This window comes from Neomonachus schauinslandi, chromosome 13 (assembly GCF_002201575.2).
Source record: "Neomonachus schauinslandi chromosome 13, ASM220157v2, whole genome shotgun sequence".
NCBI lineage: Eukaryota > Metazoa > Chordata > Mammalia > Carnivora > Phocidae > Neomonachus > Neomonachus schauinslandi.
The window spans coordinates 59,784,588-59,807,442 of NC_058415.1; the positions used below are offsets into that span (position 1 = coordinate 59,784,588).

A 22,855-nucleotide genomic window follows, 5' to 3' on the forward strand; every position below is an offset into this window, starting at 1 on the left:
GACAGCTGCAGTCGTTGCTCACAATCAATCCACAAAAGGAACATCCAAAACTTTTACCAGGGCATACACAACTCAAAACATTTTTTTTTTTAAGAGAGAATTTTTTTTTTTTAAAGATTTATTTATTTATTTGAGAGAGCGAGAATGAGCGAGAGAGAGAGTACATGAGAGTGGGGAGGGCCAGAGGGAGAAGCAGGCTCCTCGCCGAGCAGGGAGCCCGATGCGGGACTCGATCCCGGGACTCCAGGATCATGACCTGAGCCAAAGGCAGTCGCTCAACCAACTGAGCCACCCAGGCGCCCTCAAAACATTTTCTAAAACCTTTTCTGGGGGGGGCGCCTGGGTGGCTCAGTTGAAAAAAAAAAAAAAAAAAAAGAGAGAGTACATGAGAGTGGGGAGGGCCAGAGGGAGAAGCAGACTCCCTGCCGAGCAGGGAGTCTGCTTCTCCCTCTGACCCTCCTCCCTCTCATGCTCTCTGTCTCTCATTCTCTCTCTCAAATAAATGAAATCTTTAAAAATAAATAAATAAATAAATAAATAAATAAATAAATAAAACCTTTTCTGGGGACACAGTGGTCTCCACTGAAAGCCATCTAAATTACGGGTGCGCTGGGCTGCTGCACTGACATTAATTCACAAAAGTCCTTCACTATTATAAAAGATTAGTTTTCAGGTAAAATGAAGGATCCAACTTTCACTGTGAAAGGATTACTTTTTTTTTTTTAAAGATTTATTTGACAGAGAGAAACAGTGAGAGAGGGAACACAAGCAGGGGAAGTGGGAGAGGGAGAAGCAGGCTTCCTGCCGAGCAGGGAGCCCGACGTGGGGCTCGATCCCAGGACCCTGGGATCATGACCTGAGCCGAAAGCAGACGCTTAATGACTGAGCCACCAAGGCGCCCCAAAGGATTACTTTTTAAAAGTGAAATACAAAGTATCGGATCTGTTCTGGAAACGCCGTATTTATTCTGAAGCAGTTATTACCCAGTCTTTTATGTGCGCGCACATGCGTGTAAGCACTTAATGAACGTCTGTAATTAAAAGAAGGACCTCCTGCTATTTATTGAATTTTGCAGTTCACTGGCAGGAAAATCATGATCCCTCCCCTTGTCCCTTCAAGGGGCAGGTAGACCAAGCCCTTGCCTCTGGGGCAGTCTTAGGAGGTAAGGTGATTAGCCCTGTCACCATCTGTGGGTGGTGAGGGTGGCGGCTGCCATTCCCTTCCAGCAAGGATTTCTCTAGCATCCCATGACTTCATTTAGTCTAAGAACTCACACACTAAAAGAATTAAACTGGGGGCACCTGGGTGGCTCAGTCCGTTAAGTGCCTGCTTTTGGTTTAGGTCATGATCCCTGCGTGGGGCTCCCTGCTCAGGGAGGAGCCTGCTTCTCCCTCTGCCTCTGCTGCTCCCCTTGCTTGTGCTCCCTGTCAAATAAATAAAATCTTTAAAAAATAAATAAAAAGTAAAAGAATTAAACTGAGTCAATACAACGCGGACAGCAGATCCTGTGATAAACTCCCTGATGATTTCTCTCAGCATTTTACTATGAAAATGTTCAACACAGAGCAAAGTTGAATTTTACAGTGAACATCTGTTGACCACGATTCTACCATTATCGTCTTCCTGTTTTATCACGTATCTAATACTCTATCCATCTATCAATCCATCTTAATTTTTGATATATTTTGAATAAATTGCAGATGGCTATAGCCATCCTCCTAAAAATCCTCAGCAATACATATCATTAAAGTTCAGTATCTTTTTGTTTTAAATTTTCCACATGATGAAGTACACAAGTATTAATGGTATGTTTGCTAGTTTAGACAAACATACACACCCATGTTACCCAAACCCCTATCAAGATATAAATTACTACCATCACCCCAGAAAGTTCCCTTGTACCCCTTCCAAGCTCCTTCCCCTCCCTGCCAGAGGCAACCAGTTTTTTCCCCCCAGCACAGATTTATTTGCCTTTTCTGGAAAGTCACGTAAATGGAATCATACAGTATGTATTCACTATGAAGATTTTTAAAAGACATTCCTAAGAGATTCAAAGTGTCTCTGAAACAGGGAGAGTAATAGCGATAGAGACAACATCTGGGGTCAGATTATGATTCATTCACTGAACAGATATTGATTAGGAGAACCTCTAGTCTAAGGATACAAAGATCAGAGTCCCTGCCTTCAGTGAGTTCACACTGTCCTGAAGCATCGATACAGCACAAACATCATGAAGAGAGCGCCAGGGGAAACAGCCATCGTATGCCACAGAAGCAGACCTCATCCAACCTGGGAGCCAGCAGGGAATCAAGGGAACCTTACATTTTTACTTTGGCATTTATCTCAGGCAGCCAATGCTCTGTATTTTCCACAAGCCTAGAATCTTCTAATTTAAAATTATTGTCCTTAAAAGGGCAGCTTTCCAGTACTGAGCAGATGGATGTATGGCAAATTTGCTGAACAAAGTAAACCAGGAAAGAACTATAAGAGGCACAAGCTGAAATCATTAGCGATTCTGTTTTTCTCTAGTTCGAGTTAACACAAACTCAGATACATGTAGTATCGCCCTCAAACATAAGAACATGCTTTTCTGTTCCTGGCCCACAAGTAGCAGAAGCTTTGAAGTGCTCCGAACATCGACAGCAAACCTCTGATCTTGGGCTTCACCTTCACTTTCTCAAGGCCTATCAAACCTAGGACCCCTGCCAGGTTTTTACTCTACTTCACCTTCATCGTTTACAGACAAATTACAAATGAAAAGTCCTTGGTTCCCATACTTTTTCCTACTCTCTGTCCTTCTCAAAACTCTATGGCTATTCTTAGCAGGGAGTGAGGAGCCCAAGAAAACCTGGAAATTTCTTGTTCAATTCCTTTCTTCCCAGAAAAGTATGAGGAGTAAGAAAGTTCCAAAGCGGCTCTTCACCCACAGGAAGGGAGGAAGCTGAAATACCAGGAGCCACCTAGCACCTGTAGACACGATGACCCTTGAAAGAGAAGTTGGTTTCATTTTCCCAGTGTCATAGGAGACAAGAAGCCTCTCCACGGAACTAAACGCATTCCCCATTTTGGGGGGTGCTTCAGATCAGGTGGTCACTGCCTTACCCACAAGGAACTGCTAATAATGACCAGTTCCCCAAAAAGAGTGCCGGAACTGAAACTTTCATTCCTGTTGGCGACTATAGAAGCAGTTTGCTCTTAACAACTAAAACTAGTCACTGCCTTTGTGACACTTCTACAGTTAACAAAGTGGCGGTCAACAACACTAATTATTCTAAGGAAATAATCGTTAGGCTCATCAATCATTTAGGCTCATCCATGCTATGGACTGAATGTTTGTGTCCCCTCCAAAATGTGCATATTGAAGGCCTAACCCCGACGTGAGGGGATGTGGAGATGAGGCCTCTGGGAGCGATGAGGTTTAGATGAGGTCATGAGGTCCTTCTCATGAAGGACCTTCGGTGAGAAGTCTGCACACCAAGGAGAGGCCTCTCACCAGGAACCATAGCTGCTGGCACCCTGATCTTGGCCTTCCTAGCTTCCAGAACTGTGTGAGAAATACATGTTTGTCGGGTAAGCCACTTACTTAGTCTGATATTTCACTATGGCAGCCCAAGCAGTGTTAAGTTTTTTCCTTAAACAACCTCCATGACCCATCAGGGAATGGAGGTCTGACAGGTTATTCCAGAATGCTATGATCCTGAATATCCATGTGTCCTTTCACACTGACTGACTCCTTACCAAGCCTGCTGTCAGGCACGGGGCCAGGCACTTGAAGGAGGGGACACTCCAGCAGAGCCCCTGCCTTACGGAGCTGGCATTCAAAAGGGGGCAGGAAACAATGAATAATTAGCCCCATTACAACAGGGAAGGGCTATGAAAAACAGGAATGTGGTGGCATAAGAATGTACAAGAGGGGAACCTTAGTCCTGAAAGTGCAAACTGGCTTCCCTGAGAAAGTGACACTGAAGGCCTCTGCAGGGGTGACTAAGTGAAATGGGGGGGTGCTGTGTTGGGGGAGGGGGTGCAGGGGCAAGGGCGGGAGGCAGAGTGAGAGCGGGGAGGTCCCCGCAGCTGAGGGCAGTGACTAAGCAGGGCCCGGATCGGTGTCTACAGAATTAATCTTACAGCGATACGCAGAATGGATCGAAGGGAGAGAATTTAGAGAAATCCTATTTTAGCCTCAATTTCTACTTCAAAATCAGCTATGCTCACTGGAAAAAAAGTTCCCCTTGGAAACATCAGAAGCTAAATGGATGAAGTTGGGCACCCGCCTCCGAGATCCAGAGCACCCCGCAGCTCTGCAGGGCTCCCCGGGCCTGCTCCCCGTCACACCTGGAGAAACACACCGCCCACACTCCCCGCACCCTGCGCTTTACGACAGCTGTGGGACAGCTTGCGGCAGGGGGCTAAAATGACGTCGCATCAGATCACATGTATGACACCCTTTCATCAATTCTGAAGTTCAGGATATTCACTTTTATGATGAATTCCAACCCGAAACTGGAGTTTTAGAAGCATGATGGCAATCACTCCCTTACCTACTGGTCCTCATCAGACCGCCTCAACGCTCCCTTGAGACAGGAAGCACCTTAAAATTTCATGTGGAAACAGTGTGTAGCTGATATAATTTCAATCTCCTAACAGAAAGGAATAGCTGTGAAGTTAAAAGTAGATATAAACAAACTCAAAAAACACAAACATCCAGATCATTTAGGTTGGGGGTAAACATGACCTGAAGGTATGCTATACCACAGAAATTTATTGATAAACTGATTATACTAAGTTTATACTCAGTAGGGAAAAGTTCACTTCATTTGAGAAAAACCATTAAAACACAAAATGCTTTGCAGTTAAGCTATCTAGAAAGTTAACTTATCTGGAACTCCTCTTGACCAAATAAGATGGATAAATGAAGACTGTTCTACCTACAAAGTTATCAGGTGAAGGTGCTAAAAAGTCATAGTAGTATGCTAAATGTTTGCTCAACAAAAAAGACAAACTTAAGCCACAAAAAAGTGCTAGTAACCCTAACCCAACCACAAGAGAAGACCAAATAGAATGGACTTAAAAAAAAAAAAAAAAAAGAAAAAACCCCAACTTTATTCCAAACAGAATTAGCAAAAGAATGTTAATGACACATTTAACAGGTTTCATTTAAACTCAGTCACAAAACTCAAAAAATATTAAACAAAAACAGCTTTATGTGCTTAACCACTTTTAATAATGAAACTTAAAAAAAAACCCAAAAACCCCAAAAACATGTAGACTCCCCCACAATCTGGGAGCCATTTAGGCAAGCAAATACTTATTAAACAAAAAGACAGCATTAAAAATGAAAACTCTTCAAATTTAAGGAGAACGCCTGTTAAGTCTTTGATAGGCATTTATACATACAAGAAAACAAAGAATATTTTAATTTAAAGGAGATCAAGTCTGAGTGCTCACCCTTCCTTCACATGTGATCTCCTGTCTTGCCTTCACTTGGACCGCACATGTCTCCCTCCAGAACTTCAACCGCACTGACCTGCCATTTCCCCCATGGCATGATCGGTGGCCCCAAAGGCCTCTGGGTCCCATTCTGCACATCCTGTCTGCCGCCCATGATTCTGTGTTTGCAGAGCATGAGAATGGAGTATTACCACTGTAATCGAGCTAGGAAATTTCAGGTCTCCAAAGATGATTCTAGATACACAATTCTGTTTTATTGCACAGTTTACAATATATAGCAGGTGATTACATAACCAACCATAAGGTAAGATGAATATTGACTACTGAGACAAAAACATCAACTGTCTCCAAACACAAATGAAACAAAGACACACAAATCTGCCACCTCAGAAAGGTTGTGTTTACTCTGTGATGCAGTCCTGAGGGTTCATACCACCCCAAGCGTGTTAAATAGAGAATCCGTAACACATCTCTGGTGGCATCAGAGATAAAGTGTGGGAGGCAGGGCCGGAAGCTCCCTGTGCTCATAAACTATCTGTGTCACATATGTAACAGAAAGGCCACTTTTAAAGCTCTTCAGATAGTTATTCGATCACGTCTGCCTTTTCAAAATTACTAGTTCACACTGAAGATAAAAACAAGTGGTTAGAATCTCTTATTAATAACACATTTTGACTTCTTTTAAGGTTCAGACAAAGCTGTTGACTACCACAAGCAAGTTCTGTTGAATTTTTTTGTCAAATTTAAGAAGCCTATAGGACAACAAAAAACCATCCCTGGTCATGTATTTACAATTTGGTCTCCAAAAGCTGTAAAAAGTGACAAAGAAATCCAAATATATTAGGAGTTAAAAACATTAAAAATATTTGTTTTTAAACGCCACAAGTTTGAGATTGCAGAAACCAAAGCATCCCCTTTCAAATTCTCACTTGTATTTCATGAAAGTGCTTTAGAACTTAGGTTATCTGTCACCTCACAGGAGTGTATAATAGACAAAAGGAAGCCCATCCCCAGGGCATGACCCCAGGCTAACTCACCTGCTGCAAGGTGTGGTGGGCCCTGGGCCAAGCACCGCCACTGACCACAGTGCCTTTGTCATTCATTTCGCCAAAACTCAACCCTTTTCAAAGCCAGACTCTATTCAATAAGCCAAAGGATGCTACTCACATTTATTTGGTGTCAAATCCTTTCTTTCTGAAATCCTCACCTCTGCATCTTGGTTTCCCAAGTAAACTGCCATTTCCAACACAACATTTTCAAGCAGGGCTGTTGTAAAGTTACTGAGCCTCATTACTGCCTGGCAAGTGCTTGATAAAGCTTCCCAATCGTTTATGGTTGGAAGGATGCTTATTTGACCAGTCATACTGCATTTAGAGGTAAACATTTCTTTTGGACTATCTGCCCAGAAACTGAGTAAACTACCAACTGAGACCCTGATTTTATTTTGGTCAGTGTGTGCATATAGTCCATATGCAATTACCCAGAATGATGAAAAACTGGTAATAAGAAACCTAACTACTCTGCCATGTCAGATGTTGGCAATCTTAACTACATACTTACAGATGTGGATTTTTAAAAGATTGATAAACTACTTTTCTAGGATGTTTCAAGTTTTATTAATCATTCAATCAGTAAAGAGAGGCATTTTGCTTCATCGATCTGGAAAAAATATTTTAAGAATCTGATTCCTTTGACAAGTAAGTTTTTCTGTCACCTAAGGGATGAGTATGCTATCCAGCTTTTACGAACTAGTAGCATTTAAAATTAATCCTCCAAATATCTTTATCTCAAACTATCTTACTGTTTTAATGATAAAATGATAAAACTGGGTTCCCAAAATGTAAAAATCCTAATAGAGGTCTTTATTTCCAAGAGTCAAATAAAAAAGCTAACACTGGGGTGAAAGCTATCCTGAGATTTGTTTTTTCCCCTTCTGTAATGCTTAGAAGCCAGGAGAGAGAAATCTAGAATCCTGTTAATATACTTCCAAAATACAATTTTATGGAAGTTCTTTTTTTTTTAAGGAGAGTTTTAAGAAAACAGGATACTTAAATATGACAAACCATGACTCAAAGAAAAAACACTCCCCAAACTCCCAAAGCTCTTCCTGAAGTTGGCAACAATTAATCAAAAAAACTGAATTAACCAGTTTGCAATTAATATGAAATTTCACAGGAAGAAATGCCTACAATGAAAAGTCTCCCTATGTTTTGGCAATGAAATAAGTGAAATTAACATAAGGACATTTGGGGAGGGTTTAAGATCACATTCAGAACTAAACACAAAATCTTGCAACCTAGATAGCAAAATGGGAGCTTTGACTAGCTGCTTGGTTCTGCCACACCATGCCTGAATAGTCTGGATAATGACTATCCCAACAGGTACTTAGTTTCAAAACTAATACAAGCAATTTACCATAAAAAGCCTACACTTAATAAGCTGTTCTGCTCCTGTTCTTTGTCCTACATGTACATGCTTATGTTTAACGAAGACTACCCTTTGCAACTCCTAAAAGCAGAGAAGCAAGAAATGGAGCAAGAGAAGGAAGCCTGAGAATTCATGAAGCTCTAAGAGCCTTTTCTCTGGCTGGTCATGGCCACTGACATTTCAATACAGAAGATTTATTAAAGACTTTTGGGGAAAAAGAATCATACCTTGGCTATTAGTTTCCCTTGTCAAAAGCAGTCAAATAGACAGCTATTAACGAGGCAATTAGCCTAACGTTCTCAGATAATAATGAAAAAACAAAACCAAAAACCCCTTTCATCTTCCTATTAGAACCTTTTATTCTGAATTTGTTGGTGCTTCAAGAAAACAGCTTTGCCCATAATTCACTGTGCCCTGAACTTCTGACACCAACTTGTATTTCGCCAATTAGGAACAAGGCCAAACTGCATTCTTCTTAGGTCTATTCAGTTAATAAATGGCACTTAACTGAGGGTTTCTTTCATACAATCTTTAACAAGAACTCGTAAGTTGCATTGATTATGCCCCAAGAGATGAGGGACCGATGGTAATTCAGGTGAGCACCTCTAAAAAGATTCGTCAGCTTCCTGTCCCGCTCTAGCCAAATTTTCTGGAAAACCTTGGGAAAAGACTGAAACTCCCCACCAATCTGAGACTGCATGCGAGTTTTCACAACATTAACTGGGAAAAACAAGATTCCCAACATGGCCCCCAACAGACCTCCACAGATAAAATCATTGACCAAATGCGCGCTGTGAGTTGTTGCGGTAGGCAGATGCTCCTTAATGGGACCTCGAAGGCCAAAGAAAAGGACATTGCTGAATCCATTACGGAAAAGAACAGGTACCAAGCCTCGATAATACTCTCTAATTCCGTGGCATCTGAGTGCCTTGAAAGCATGGTAAGTGTTTGTAAATTTGTCATGATGCTTGTGGTCTTGAAGCAATGTCTGAACTCTTTCCAACGGAGTGAAAATTGCTTCTGTTGTCCCTGCAAGGACTGCGGCCACACTGCGGGTCGCAAACTCAGGGGTACTGATGTGCTTTCGGAGAAGGCAAGATAAGTCCTCGTACAGCCCAAACATAAGCGCCAACGTAGTTGTCTTCTGCATCAGTGGGGGAAGGATTCCGCGGTACAAGTTTCGAAAGCCATCCCTCCGCAACTGAAGCACCGCGTCCCGGGTTTTGAGTCCATACAGCTGCTGCCGAAAGAGCACCTTCTGAATGGGAAATGTGATTGCTACGTTGTTGAAAGCCGCACAGCAGCCGCACAAGTAATGCTTCATTTCACCAACATTCGCGATATGAGGTGACAGATCTTGTTTTGAAGAGGTCAGGATGGGCGGCCTCTTTTCATGAGCTTCTGAATCCACCATGTTGCTTAAGATCTTTCTTCTTCATGAAGGATACTTTTAACCTACAAATAACAAAACGACAGTAGTAGCTAAGCCATTATATACAGGGCTAAACACGTGGAATTTTTCCTTATTTCCTTAACCCTTTAATTTCTGGACACTATTACATTTTCCCTGTTAGACTACATCAGTAGTTGTTACAGTATTATCAGAGGGCCCCTTGAGGTCCCCGAGACCCTTGCAGGGGTCCAGGAGGTCCTTCCTTTTCCAGCCACGTACCTGTGTGAAGCTGGATTTTCTGCATCTACTTTAACCAGAACTTCTCACCACAGACACAATACAGACGCAGATCTTTTATGCCAGACATTACAAAGACCTGCAAAACTGAAAAACAAGCTCTCCTCAGTAGTTTTTTGGAAAATAGTTATTTTTCATGAAAATGTGTTATCTACGTTAACGTGTTATTTTAAAGCAAATGAGGGGCGCCTGGTGGCTCAGTCAGTTGAGCGGGTTGAGTGTCTGACACTTGATTTTGGCTCGTGTCACAATCTCAAGGTCGTGGAATCAGTCCCTGCATCTAGCTCTGCGTTCAGGGTGGAATCTGCTTGTCCCTCTCCTTCTCCCCTCTCCCATGCAATTTATCTTTAAAATAAATATATAAATATAGTTAATTAATATTTTTAAATTTTGATTTCTAAGACCAGAAATACTAATTCACATAAAGGCTCTTTAGGGTCCACAGTAATTTTTAGGTGTAAAGGGGTCCTGAGACCAAAATATTTGAGAACTACTGGGCTAGTTCATATGTACTATACTACATAATGGTATATATCATTATCCTTCCAAAAAAGATTCAAAGTCCTCCCTTGAGAAATAAAAGAGCAAAACATGCATTCATTCATTCTGTTCACTAACACTTACTTAGTGTCTACTCTGGACTAGGCCCTCTGCCAAGTGCTAGAGATTCAAGAGCAAGGAACTCATGGGGCATCTGGGTGACTCAGTCAGTTAAGCATCTGCCTTTAGCTCAAGTCATGATCCTGGCATCCTGGGATCGAGCCTAACACTGGGCTTCCTGCTCAGCAGGGAGTCTGGCTTCTCCCTTTCCCTCTGCCCCTCACCCCAGCTCGTGCTCTCTCAAATAAAAATCTTAAAAAAAAAAAAAAAAAAAGGCAAGGAACTCACAATTTAACAGGAGACTGCCAAGGTAAACAAAAACACCTCAGTGTGAATACCTTGTATGACAAATATGTGCTATGGATAAGGGACACTGAGCATGTACTTTGGGAGGTAGAGACTGGAAGAAGAGGGTCAAGGGAGGCCTGCAGGTATGTATTATACACTGTATTTTCACATATTTAACTCTCAAAACAACTCCATCAAATAAACGCGGTTTTCCCAGTTTTACCAATGAAAAAAACAACACTCTCTCCTTTGTCTGAGGTACAGAAAATAACTGGTGGGGCTGGCATCGTAAGTCTGTCTGGCTGCAGGGCGCATGTTCCCACGGTCATACCGAAGCATGGCAGTGACTTTGGGAGGCTGCCCTTGACAAAGTGGCTGCATCAGACTGCTAAAGATTTGAAGCCTAAATATACATACAGGCTTAGCCCACCGAGTAACACAAGGTAAAGTCCTCCCCTAGAACATACCTGCATCCTTAAAATGACAAAGGCTACCCCTTGCCAGGCAACTAAGTCTGGTTTTCTCCAAAGGATCCAAATAGTTGGATCATCCAGGACAATCCTACAGCCCAGAAATAACCTTTACTGGGGGACTACATGGCAATTTTATTGTATCTTAGATATAACAGGCTAAATATTTTTTTTAAGGGATCTCTATACCCAACATGGCACTCAAACTCACTACCCCAAGATCAAGAGTCACACGTTCCACCAACTAAGCTGGTTAGGTGCCCCAATAGGCTAAATATTTTTAAGTTGATTTTAATTCCTCAATAGCACAACACCACATTCATGAGACCACTCAACAAAAAATTAAATAACCCGATTAAAAATGAGCAAAGGACTTGAACAGTCATTTCTCCAAAGGAGATAAACAAGAAGATATGGGACTCTACTTATCTTTTATGCCAGACATGAAAGAAACCTACAAAACTGTAAAACAGGAGTGCCTGGGTGGCTCAGTTGGTTAAGTGGCTGCCTTCAGCTCAGGTCACAAAGGTCATGATCCTGGGGTCCTGGGGTCAACCCCGCATCGTCAGGCTCCCTGCTCAGTGGGGAGTCTGCTTCTTCCTCCCTCCTCCACCCCCTCCCCCGCTTCTTGCTTCCTCTCCCTCTCTCTCTCTCTCTCAAATAAATGAAATCTAAAAAACAACAAAAACAGGGTGCCTGGGTGGCTCAGATGGTTAAGCGTCTGCCTTCGGCTCAGGTCATGATCCCAGGGTCCTGGGATCGAGCCCCACATTGGGCTCCCTTCTCCTTGGGAGTCTGCTTCTCCCTCTGCCTCTCTCTTTGTCATGAATAAATAAAAAAATAAAATAAAATATAAAAATAAACAAAAACAAAAAACACCAAAAAACTGTAAAACACACTCAGATGCCAACAAGCCTATGAAAAGATGCTCAACTTCAATCAAAAGAGAAATACAAATCAAAACCACAATGAGATCATCTCACCCATTAGGATAGTTACTATTTAAAAAAAAAAAACAAAACAAAAACAGAAAATAACAAGTGTTGGTGGAGATGTGGAGGAGAATCCCTACTCACTGTTGGTGAGAATGCACAATGCTGCAGCCACTAAACACAGAATGGCAATTCTACAAAAACTTACGATAGAACAAACATGTGATTCAGCGGTCCCACTTCTAGGTATGTATCTGTTAAGAATTGAAAGCAGGGTCTCAAAAGGCACGTGCACATCCACAGCAGTGCTTTTCACAATAGCCAAGAGGTGGAAGTGACACAAATGTCCACTGACGGATGAATGGTTAAACAAGACGTGGTATGGATACATACAATGGAATACTATGTGGCCTTAAAAAGGAAGGAAATCCTGTCACGTGCTAGGACGTGGGTGAACCCCGAGGACATTAAGTAAAAGAAGCCAATCAAAAAGGACAAATACTCTATGATTTCACTTATATAAAGTACATAAAGTAGTCAAAATTCAGAGACAGAAAGTAGAACAGTAGTTGCCAGGGGCTTGGGGAAGGAGGAACAGGGAGTTATTGCTTAATAGGTGTATGAACTGCTGAGCATTCAGGACAAAAGATGTTAAAATGTAATCACTATAAAGTACAGTGCAGAGCTGAAGCACAGAAAAGAATCAGAAAGAATCAATTCCTGGGGAGCTTATATCTACAGGAGCCATAGATATGTAACATCAAATATGGAACACGCATCTGCAACAATAATTTTCCCTTTTGGGAGTACAGCCTAGGGAAAAAGTTATTCATACAAGATGTACACAAAGACTGAACTACAACAGTCGCAACAATGCTCTTGAGAAGTACTGAATAAAAATTAAGTGCTCAACAGTAAAGGGCCCACTGAATAAATGAAGATGTATCCACCTGATGGGATGTCATACAGATATCAAAAATAAGAGTATTGGGGTGCCTGGGTGGCTCAGTCGGTTAGTCTGCCTTCAGCTCAGGTCATGATCTCAGGGTCCTGGGATGGAGCCCCGTGTCAGGCTCCCTGCTCAGTGCGGAGTCTGCTCCTCCCTCTCTCTCTCCCCCCCACATAAATAAAATCTTTAAAAAAATGTTTTTTCTGTTTCATTCAGACTTACAGGATAACACTGTCAAGAAGACCTTCATTTACTTTTGTTGGGGATTTCTTCCTCTTTGCCTGCTTTTACATTGGCCTATTAGCAAACTAAGAAAATTAAATTCAACCCACTTATTCAAAGGCACTGCCCTACAAGTCAGAGATTAGAGATAAACGGGAACCCTGGCTTCAGGGGAGATAAGACATGCAAACAATTGGATTACAGAGTGATAAATGCACGCACGGAAATGCGCGCAAGGTGTATAAAGGCCCCGCAGAGGAAGGGGTCATTAGCTAGCTGTCTGGAGACAACGACAGCGCAGGATAGGACCTGTGGGCAAATAGGGTGAAGCACATTCCGCTAAGGGCGGGGGCACAGGCTGCGGTGTAGGTCCTGTGTCAGAGCAGCAGGATCGCATTCTCGAGGAATTCTTCGAATACGTTCCGCTCGAGCAGAACGTGGGGGGAAGATGGGTGGGTGGCAGAGGAGGATGGGGAACCAAGCTTGGACCGGCGTTACGAGAGACCCTCAGGAGGATCCCAAGACACTCTGATGTACTGATTACTATTCTTTCCCTTTCTCATGTGAAGCAAATGCAAACAAGCTATTTTCCTTAAGTATGTCACACCAGGGTCTGTGTGTCCTCTTCCCACAAGACAGACTACACTAGGAAAATCAACATTGAACACTCTGGCCCGAAGTCTGTTTTGCTGGAGTTCCAGCTGGCTTCCTCCATGTTTCTATTAGAAAAGATAAACTTGGAAACCACTGCAGGCCCGAACTCTGCGGGAAGGAAGGTCCTGAAAGGGGTCAGGAAACTTTCCAGGCCACTAAGTTGCCTGGTTGTACCGACAGAACCCGAACGTGCCAGGGGTGCTTTCTTTCACTGCCAGCTCCCACAGGCAGGGGAGCCACACCACCTCTGGGCATCGCTCTGTTCATGAAGAACACGCTCTCCCCTTTGGCAGAGCGCTGGAAGCAGCAGGACTTACAGCTGAAATCTGCTCAGCACCATCATGAATCGGTTTAAAGGGGCAGGAAAAACTGTTCCCCGGCATTCCGAAAATGTGTTCCTCTGCAATGTAAATCATCACAGTAAGGCCTGGCTCAGAGACACGAAGTATTTCTAACCTTGGCAGGTATTAGAATAGTTATATGAAATCACCTGGATGGTCGACTCAGAGATGCCAGATTCCTTGGAGTTGGGCTGCTTGTAGATCCAATAAAACAACGAATGAGTCATTTCAATGAAAATTCACAAAAGAAGCGTGTTACTTTTTTAGGAAAAAAACTGACACGTTAAAAATAAACATTTAAAAAAGATTTTTTTTTTTTTGGGCGCCTGGGTGGCTCAGTTGGTTAAGCGACTGCCTTCGGCTCAGGTCATGATCCTGGAGTCCCTGGATCAAGTCCCGCATCGGGCTCCCTGCTCGGCAGCGAGCTTGCTTCTTCCTCTGACCCTCCCCTCTCTCATGTGCTCGCGCTCTCTCTCTCTCTCTCTCATTCTGTCTCAAATAAATAAATAAAATCTTTAAAAAAAAAAAAAAAAAAGATTTTTTTTTTTAAGCAAAAACAAAATTCTAAATCAATTAAATATACAGACATCTCCCCTCTCCAAGCTCACTGCCCTAGCTCAGTGTGGGAAAGCCTCTTTACCAGTCAGCCTGCCACCAGTGACACAATGCATTCTGGAACCTTCTAATAACAGCATGGAGATACCCCAGTATTTTGTATGATTGTATAGTATTCTAACAATTGGACATATTATATGTAATTTATTCTATCTCTTATTTTAGTCCCTGTTTTTTGTTTAGGTTTAGTTTTTTCCTTTTTTTCTCAAAGAATTCTGCATTGGGCAACCTTGTACCTACACCTTGCTGGGGTGAACTCTGGCAAGTTTATCTGTAGGATAAATCTTTAGAATGGCATTGCTGGCTCAAAGAGTAATACATTTTAATTTGATAGCTACTCCAAACTGCCCCCAGAAAACTAATGAGGATTTATACTTCCATTACGTGTATGCCAGTACCCAGGTCCCCCATCATTTCCTGCACCATCTCATGGGTAAAAAACTGCATTTTGTCATTTAAAATTTTTGATTAAACTACAGCATTTTGGGGCACCTGGGTGGCTCAGTTGGTTAATAAGCGTCTGCCTTCAGCTCAGGTCATGATCCCAGTGTCCTGGGATCAAGCCTCCCCATGTCAGGCTCCTGCTCAGTGGAGGGGCCTGCTTAAAAAAATAAACTACAGGGACGCCTGGGTGGCTCAGTTGGTTAAGCGACTGCCTTCGGCTCAGGTCATGATCCTGGAGTCCCGGGATTGAGTCCTGCATCGGGCTCCCTGCTCGGCGGGGAGTCTGCTTCTCTCTCTGACCCTCCCCCCCTCATGCTCTATCTCATTCTCTCTCTCAAATAAATAAATAAAATCTTAAAAAAAAAAAAAACAGCATTTTTTCATTTTTAACAATTTGAATTTCTTTTACTATAAATTTTCATGTTACCCATATTTCTAATAGGCAGAAAAACCTTTTCTGATTTGTAAAATTTTTTCATATATGAAGAAAATCATTCCTGGTTCTTTTAATCAAACTGTGGCAAATATTTTCCCTACTTTATCATTTTTGTGATACTGAAGTTCTTAATTTGGATAGTAAATCTATGATCTTGGCTTCTAGGCTTTATAATGTCCTCACAGAAGGCCCTCATTACTCTAAAAGTATGAACGAGTAATCCATGCTTCCCTCTACAACCTTCATGGTTTCATTTACCAGCCATACTATAATTTCTCTGGAATTTCAGCATAAGGAGGCAAAGAGAAAAGCTTGCCTATGAAAGTGACCGGTGAGCATCATCCAAATGCCCGTGGCCGTGTGCATGTATGTCTACATGGGCTCTGCTCCGCCAGCAGCCCCAGCGCTTCTCGAGTGCCAACCTGCTCTGACCTGCTACGGCGGTATGACGCGTGTCACCATCTCATAGGGCTTCCCCATACTCTTCCGAGAATCAGTGGTTTTCCTGGCTATTACGCTTTTCCTGGTAAACTCTAGTGTATCTCTGTCATATTCTTCCCCCAAATCTTGTTGGTATCTTACAGAGAAAGTGACTTCATAGATAAATGTAAAGACCTCTCACTTTTCCAAAATTAAACCATACTTTACAGGCACCCCCAGATCTTGAATATTTCTTATGCCTAGGTATTTTATCTTTTTGGTTGCTATTATGAATGGGCCGTTTCCTTCCAATTAATTTTCAAACTGCCTTTTGTCTGCATATGAAAAAGCTACCAATTCTTGTATATTAAGGTTAGAACCAGCCAACTTACCAAATCCTCTTGCAATTTCTCAGTTTTTGGACTGCTTTGCTTTAGCTTCCACTATATAGAATACCACAAATAATTTTGAATTCTCCACTATAATACGTATCTTTCTTCTATCTTATTAGATTCACAAATATTTCCTGAACAAAACTAAATTATAATAATAGTGAATATCCTTATAATTTTCTTGATACTTATGGGAACTTTGCTAGAAATTACTATTAAGCATGACACTGGCTTTTGGGGTGAGAAACAGGAAGCTGTCATCAGAGTATTCATAATCCAAGTCCTAGTAGTTTCAAGTTTACATAGGGAAATAGATCATCATGACACAAAAATGTTTACTGAACTGGCCCCTAGAAAATCTGTACTCCTTTAAGTAACCTTCCCTGTTCACCAGCTATCCCTACCCACCTTTAGGATTGTGCTGCAAATACGAGGTAAAGCACGTCTTTCCAGCACTATCACATAATTTCATCAGATAAATTACATTAGAAACCCCAAAACTTCATTCTGCATTCATTCTAAGAATTAGTATATCTTCAATTATAATGTAAGCCCCATCCCCCTATTTACTAGGAAATTATGTTTGCCATTAAAACTGCATTCCATTTTTCTAATACTAATGATCAACTGATAAGGGCTTAGAGAGTTTTCAAACATGGGAAGGGAGTACACATTTATTCCTGTTTTACTGCAAGTCAACCACCTTCAACCCCTCCTACCACCACTAAATCAGGAACTTTGGTCAAATGCTTTTAAGGAGCTACTGAGATGATCACATGAATACTGGAGACAGAACCAGTGTAACATTTACGAGTTGCAGCTAATAGCCTCAATTCAAATCCCGGCTCCACCACTATCCACTGTGTGACCTTCAAGTTCCTCAACGTCTCTATGGCTTAATTTCCTCATTTATACGGGAAGGATGTTACCTACCTCATAGGTTGGCTCAGTTATTTGAGTTACTACTAGTATAGCATCCCGGAGAGTAGTCTAGAGCACTAGAGGTGCTCAACAAGGATGACCTATTATTATTCACTAATGTATTTATTTGGTATATACATTAGCATTATTTCTTGTTAATTACTTGCCCTTATAATAAGGGTATGAATCCTCCTTGGCCATGGTGAAATATTTTTTTTAATATATCACTAGATACCATTTTGCTAATATTTTAAAATTTCACATCACTAGAACATACCAAATTTTCAATTTTAGTACTATCTTCATGCCAAGTTCAGGCATCAATGTTCTATTGACTTTGTAAAAACAATCTATCACTTTTCCTTCCTGATGCTGGTAAACAATTTAAACCTTATCAAAATTACCTTTTCCTTTAAAGTTAAAGGAATTCACCTGTAACACCATCTGGGCCTGGTGTTTTGGGGGATGGTAGCTTTTTGATAACTTTCTCAATTTCTTCCATTGTTACTGGTCTGTTAGGTTCTTTCTTCTGCAGTCAATTTTGATACTGGATTTCCTTTAAAAAAAAAAAAAAAGTTCTGGTTTACTTATATAGTCTTATACAGTACTTGTTTTTAAAAAATACTTCTAGTCTTGTGTACTTACGTTCCCTTTTTTCTTGAGCAGGGTAGCCAGTTTGTCAAATTTACATTCCTCTCATCCCAGAAAAAAAAACCAGCTGTTGAAGTTACCAGTTTTACTATTTTCAGTTTTTAAATTTGCTTTTCCTCTTTATCTCTTTTCTCCTGTTTTGTCTAGGCTTATAGTATTCTAATTTCTTGAGTTAGATGCTTATTTTTATTTATTCTGTTTCACAATTTTGAGTGTTTAAGGTGATGTATTTTCCTTTGAGCAAAACTTTTTAATATTACTTTTTAAGATACTCTGTGGAGAATCTTGGTCTAATTGATGGTTGCCTCATCATCTGCATCATCTTGACATAGTAGTTTTGATTTGGGATTATATGTGCCCAGCTCCAGAATCCAAACCTGTTTTGGCTTTGTGTGTCTTATCATATCCTTTATTTATGCTCAGGATAAGAGCATCTTTCTGGCGGCCCACAGGAAGATCATACAAGGATGGATCCTAGTATCTGGCAACTGTCCTCCAGTCTCAAAAGATTTGATAAATACACCCTGAAGCTGACCTTCATTAGTGGGAGAATAAAGCAGGAGCGGCAAGCCAAGTACACTAAGTCCATTACTAAGTTTTTTGACCACAACAAGACAATGGTAAGAGAAGTATACAAACCTGAAATATCCAGGCACCATGACGGTCTTGCCACAGAAAGAAAAAATAAAATAGCCAATGGCAGCCATCTTTCTGCTAGATCATGCTGAAATGCAGGGGGAGGGGGAAAGAGGCAGAGAACTTAAAATGGATAAAGGAATGTTTTTTAAAAGTCCCTGTTTCGTCCTGAAATTTTAGTCCGTTCTGGATACAAAGGATCCTCTAGCACAGATATGAGAAGCCATAGTTCTGATATCTAGCTATAGCCTCCTTGATCTGCTGACTGCATTGTTTTGATTTGCTTTTCTGGAAAAGCATTTTTGCTAAAAGCCATACAGACTTCCTCCTTCCTACATAGCAGTATTTCAGTAGTTTATATAGTATAGCATCGTGCCATGCAGCATACGAAGACTCAATTATTTTTAAGATTTTTTTTTAACTAATCGCTACACCCAACATGAAGCTTGAACCCACAACCCCAAGATCAAGAGTTGCACACTCCACTGAGTCAGCCAAGCACCCTGAACACTCAATTTTTAAAACTGCTAACCTACTGCTGACTTTATGTTAATTCCTGTTTCAAGAGCAGTTTCCCTTAATTCAGGATACACTTCTTATGTAGGACAGCCTTCCTTCCCCCATCATTTTTGTGGGTATTTATCTGACTTGGGGACAATTGGGGGGAAAAAAAACCAAAAAACCACCCACAGCTTTAATTTGTTTAAAACACACCTCCTGCCTGTTACATTTTGTGCTCTTAACCAGTTAAAGAAACCAATGGCATTTTTAATTTAAAAAAAAAAAGTTTGAAGATGCTTGAAAAGAAGTTTGCTTGGGTAGAGTTTGATAATTATTAATCACTTAGTCTTCTACATCCTTACTTCTTGCTGTTTCAGCTGACAGACACGAATTTAAGAACTCTTATTAGGACTACAATTGTCAATCTAAGATTAACCAACATTTTCAAAACAGCTTAGCACACAAATGCTTTATATCTAGGTAATCCTTTGCTCTTCTTCAGAGTCTCAGGACTAAAGAACGATAAAATAACAAGAATACTCTGATTAATGTATATACGATTATATAATATCATGTTGTGACAATTTATGAATGTTAAGAAATTTCATTTACATACTAAATACATAACAATACATTTTAAATTCTGAAGTTACCATCTGCAAACTGTTTAGCAATCTACTGTTCCTTGATAATACAAACTAAGTTATTTGTACACCCGACCAACCAAATTTTGTCCATGTTCACCTTAAATTTTTACAGGAATGATTTACTTCCCAAAATTTTACAAATTAATGTTACTGCAACTAGTTTGTCACAGCTGTTTGTAATAATGGAGACTGTTAATAAGCAGAAAACTATGGCTAGCAGAAATTAACCGTTTATTGACCCCTATATTTAATGATTTTAAGATATTTTAAGAATATCACTGTACGGGTACCTGGGTGGCTCAGTTGACTGGGTGTCTGCCTTTAGGTCTTGGGATCCAGCCCCGCACTGAGCTCCCTGCTCAGCGGGGAGCCTGCTTCTCCCTCTCCCCCCCCCAACCTTGTGCACTCTTGCTCTCAAATAAAATCTAAAAAAAAAAAAAAGAACATCACTGTGTATTTAGAGTCTCAAATTTTAAAAAACAGGCCTGTGCATAGAAAAAGGAAGGTCATGAAACCCTCCTAGACTGCACAGATTTAAAACTTTCCTTCTAAATTTTAACCTCTTGAGACTTATGATGTCTTCAAAGAAACCACCGATACACATGTGAAAAGAAGAAAAATAAAGCTTTCCCTCTAGTTTCATCCTACACACCAGGATGGTATGAACAGATTCTTAATTTGGCAACAGAAGTAAGGACAGTGTGCACAGTATTCTGTGGTAATGGAGTTTAGAATTTTATGTTTATTTATACTGTGAACACAGCTAAATTTCTTTACTAAACTGATCTGTATATTTAAATTCCTTAACACGGGTAATTCTTTGCTATTGCAAACTTATTTACCATAATTTTAAACTGTTTGCTACCTAAAACACTCAAGCTATCTAAACAGTAAGCAGCACAGTTAATAGGTTGACTTTTAAGCAACTACAAGTATCAAACGTTTGTGGCATAATTAAACAGTGTAAAGTCTAAATACTCACTGTAATTTACAGCCTACATGGATGAGCAAGACCTAGATGTGATCCCAGCACAAAGGTCTTTGTGCAAAAACAGGGGGTAAGGCAAATGTAATTCTCAAAGATGTGAACTCCCGTAAGTCAGCAGGTCTAAGTCAGCAATCAGAACAAGATCAGGGGCGCCTGCGTGGCTCAGTCGTTAAGCGTCTGCCTTCGGCTCAGGTCATGATCCCAGGGTCCTGGGGTCGAGTCCCACATCCGGCTCCCTGCTCGGCAGGAAGCCTGCTTCTCCCTCTCCCACTCCCCCTGCTTGTGTTCCTGCTCTCTCTATCTCTCTGTCAAATAAATAAATAAATAATCTTAAAAAAAAAAAAGAACAAGATCAGTCTGGGTTCCAGGCCTAGTTATGACACTATCTTGTTACCATAGTCAAAGCAAGGTCCTTAATTTAAAAATCCAATTCTCTGGGTTTAATCTATCAAAGGAGAAACCAGATACCTCAACTGAGAGGTAAAAGCTTATCACTTTTTCTTTAGATGCACTAAGGGTGACTCCAAATCCAAAGTGCCTAACCTGTGCTCTGAAACCACTAGGGGACCCACCTGACCAGTTCTAGCACCCTTTGATTTTATTGAATCCTTTCGAAACGAGGGTGGAGGAGGCTCGAACTGACAAGGTCACTACCCACATACTTTCAGGGCTGCTGTTTCACTGCTTACAGGTAGAGAAACAGAGAGTGGGAATTATGACCAGCTGAGTATAGCTGACGGGGCAAAATAAAGGTTATGCCCCAAGGGTAAATATAGCTGAGGCATCGACATGCTTGATCTAGGCACGCTCGGTGCTAAATAATCAGTACAGAGACTTACAATGAACAACACCGCCCGCCTGCCCGCCCCCAAAAGCCTTGTACAATTGAGTTTCCCACAACGCGATGCAACATGGTGTCGCAGAATAAGCACTGCCTGGCTGTGGCTCGACTTACCGCCCTCCGGGCGTCCATTTCCCCAATCGGGGATAAGAGGGGCAGGGGTTGGGTAGGATCACCGAGGCCCCTTCCGTCTCCGACAGTGAACAAGCTCAGGGGGCCCGGAATCCCAGACCCCAGGGGGGCAGAGGCCCTTCCGCTGTCCCAGCGCCGCCCTTCCCGCCCCCCGGTTCGTGCGCGGCGGGAGGCACCTCCCCAGCAGGGGCGCGTCCGAATAAACGCACAGCGTTCTTCGCGGGAAAGGCCCACCCCGCCCGCCAGACGGCGCCCCCCGCCCCGCGAAGCCCCACGACGCCCCGCGAAACCCGGCGGCTGGCGGGAGAGCCCGAGAGCCGCGGGGGCGTAGAACCGACCCTGTGCGGGAGCACCGCCTCCTGCGGTTCCCGCGGGTGCGGGCCCCACCCGGGAGGGCGCGCGCGCGCGGGAGCGGCCGGGCGCGCGGAGAGGGTGGGCCCCAGCGGCTGCGCCAGAGGGCCGGGGCAGGGCGGCCTCCTCAGACCCTCCTTCGTGCTTCCACTCCTCCAACGTACAGGCCGGGGGGAAAGCCGGTGCCGCCAGCCCGCGCACTCACCCATTGCAGCCGGCGCCCGGCTCCGCGCCCGGTAGCCGCCAACCCGCAGGTCGGCGAGCCGGCGAGCAGCGGCCGCGCAGGCGCAGACCTTGACCGACCCGGTGCGCGGGGCGTAGCGTGACGCGCTCGTCGCCGCCCGAGCCCGATCACGTGAGGCAGACGTCGCCGCGCCGCCTCCCCTCAGAGTCAGATGACCCCGACCAGGTTTTCTCGGCCCCGGCGGGGCAGGTGTAGGGTCACCCACACCTGTCGTAAGGCAGTGGGGCGCCACCTACCAGAGCACCGTTCCCTCGGCGCCATACGGTGGCCGTGCCGTGCCACAACTAGTCAACGCGTTCTCCAGCGTGCAGCCTGAGGGAGTGCCAGTGGGAATGAACAGTTGTGGGTGGCACACGCCAGAAACCTGAAAGTGCCCCGCCTGGTTCCCCATTGTAGCCTTGGTTAGATTTCATCAAACCCTCAAAGTGGCCTTTTGTCAGCAACTGGTACCGCAGGCCACAGAGGAACACTTTTGTATGCTTTAGGACATACAAATCGCTTTTAAAGTCTCTTTCCTTTCAACCTCTGACAACTTGCAGGTCTTGGACTCTATTGCACTCGGAAATGGAAGGCTTAGGTGGAGTAATAGCTCTGACAATTCTGGGAGTGACCTTG

At 42.6% G+C, this 22,855-nt stretch overlaps 1 protein-coding gene across 6 annotated transcripts; it reads right to left on the bottom strand.

The window, feature by feature from the left end:
• Positions 1–5,096: 5,096 nt before the first annotated feature.
• Positions 5,097–22,327, bottom strand: SLC25A51 (solute carrier family 25 member 51). 6 transcript variants are annotated; one of them, XM_044920618.1, is made up of 6 exons: positions 22,202–22,327; positions 18,540–18,624; positions 17,654–17,805; positions 14,171–14,215; positions 9,548–9,652; positions 5,097–9,330 (listed from the first exon to the last, which is right to left on the bottom strand). In XM_044920618.1, the coding sequence occupies exon 6, from the start codon at positions 9,287–9,289 to the stop codon at positions 8,396–8,398; it is 894 nt and encodes a 297-aa protein (XP_044776553.1). In that variant the 5' UTR covers positions 9,290–9,330; positions 9,548–9,652; positions 14,171–14,215; positions 17,654–17,805; positions 18,540–18,624; positions 22,202–22,327; the 3' UTR covers positions 5,097–8,395. The 6 variants fall into 6 exon arrangements, with proteins under 6 accessions (XP_044776553.1, XP_044776555.1, XP_044776554.1 ...); XM_044920620.1 differs by lacking the exon at positions 18,540–18,624; XM_044920619.1 differs by lacking the exon at positions 14,171–14,215 and having other exon boundaries at positions 17,682–17,805.
• Positions 22,328–22,855: the final 528 nt, after the last annotated feature.

Bases quoted from the DNA above. Each gene is read 5' to 3' on its own strand.
- SLC25A51 (XM_044920620.1), bottom strand. From the start codon at position 9,289: ATGGTGGATTCAGAAGCTCATGAAAAGAGGCCGCCCATCCTGACCTCT.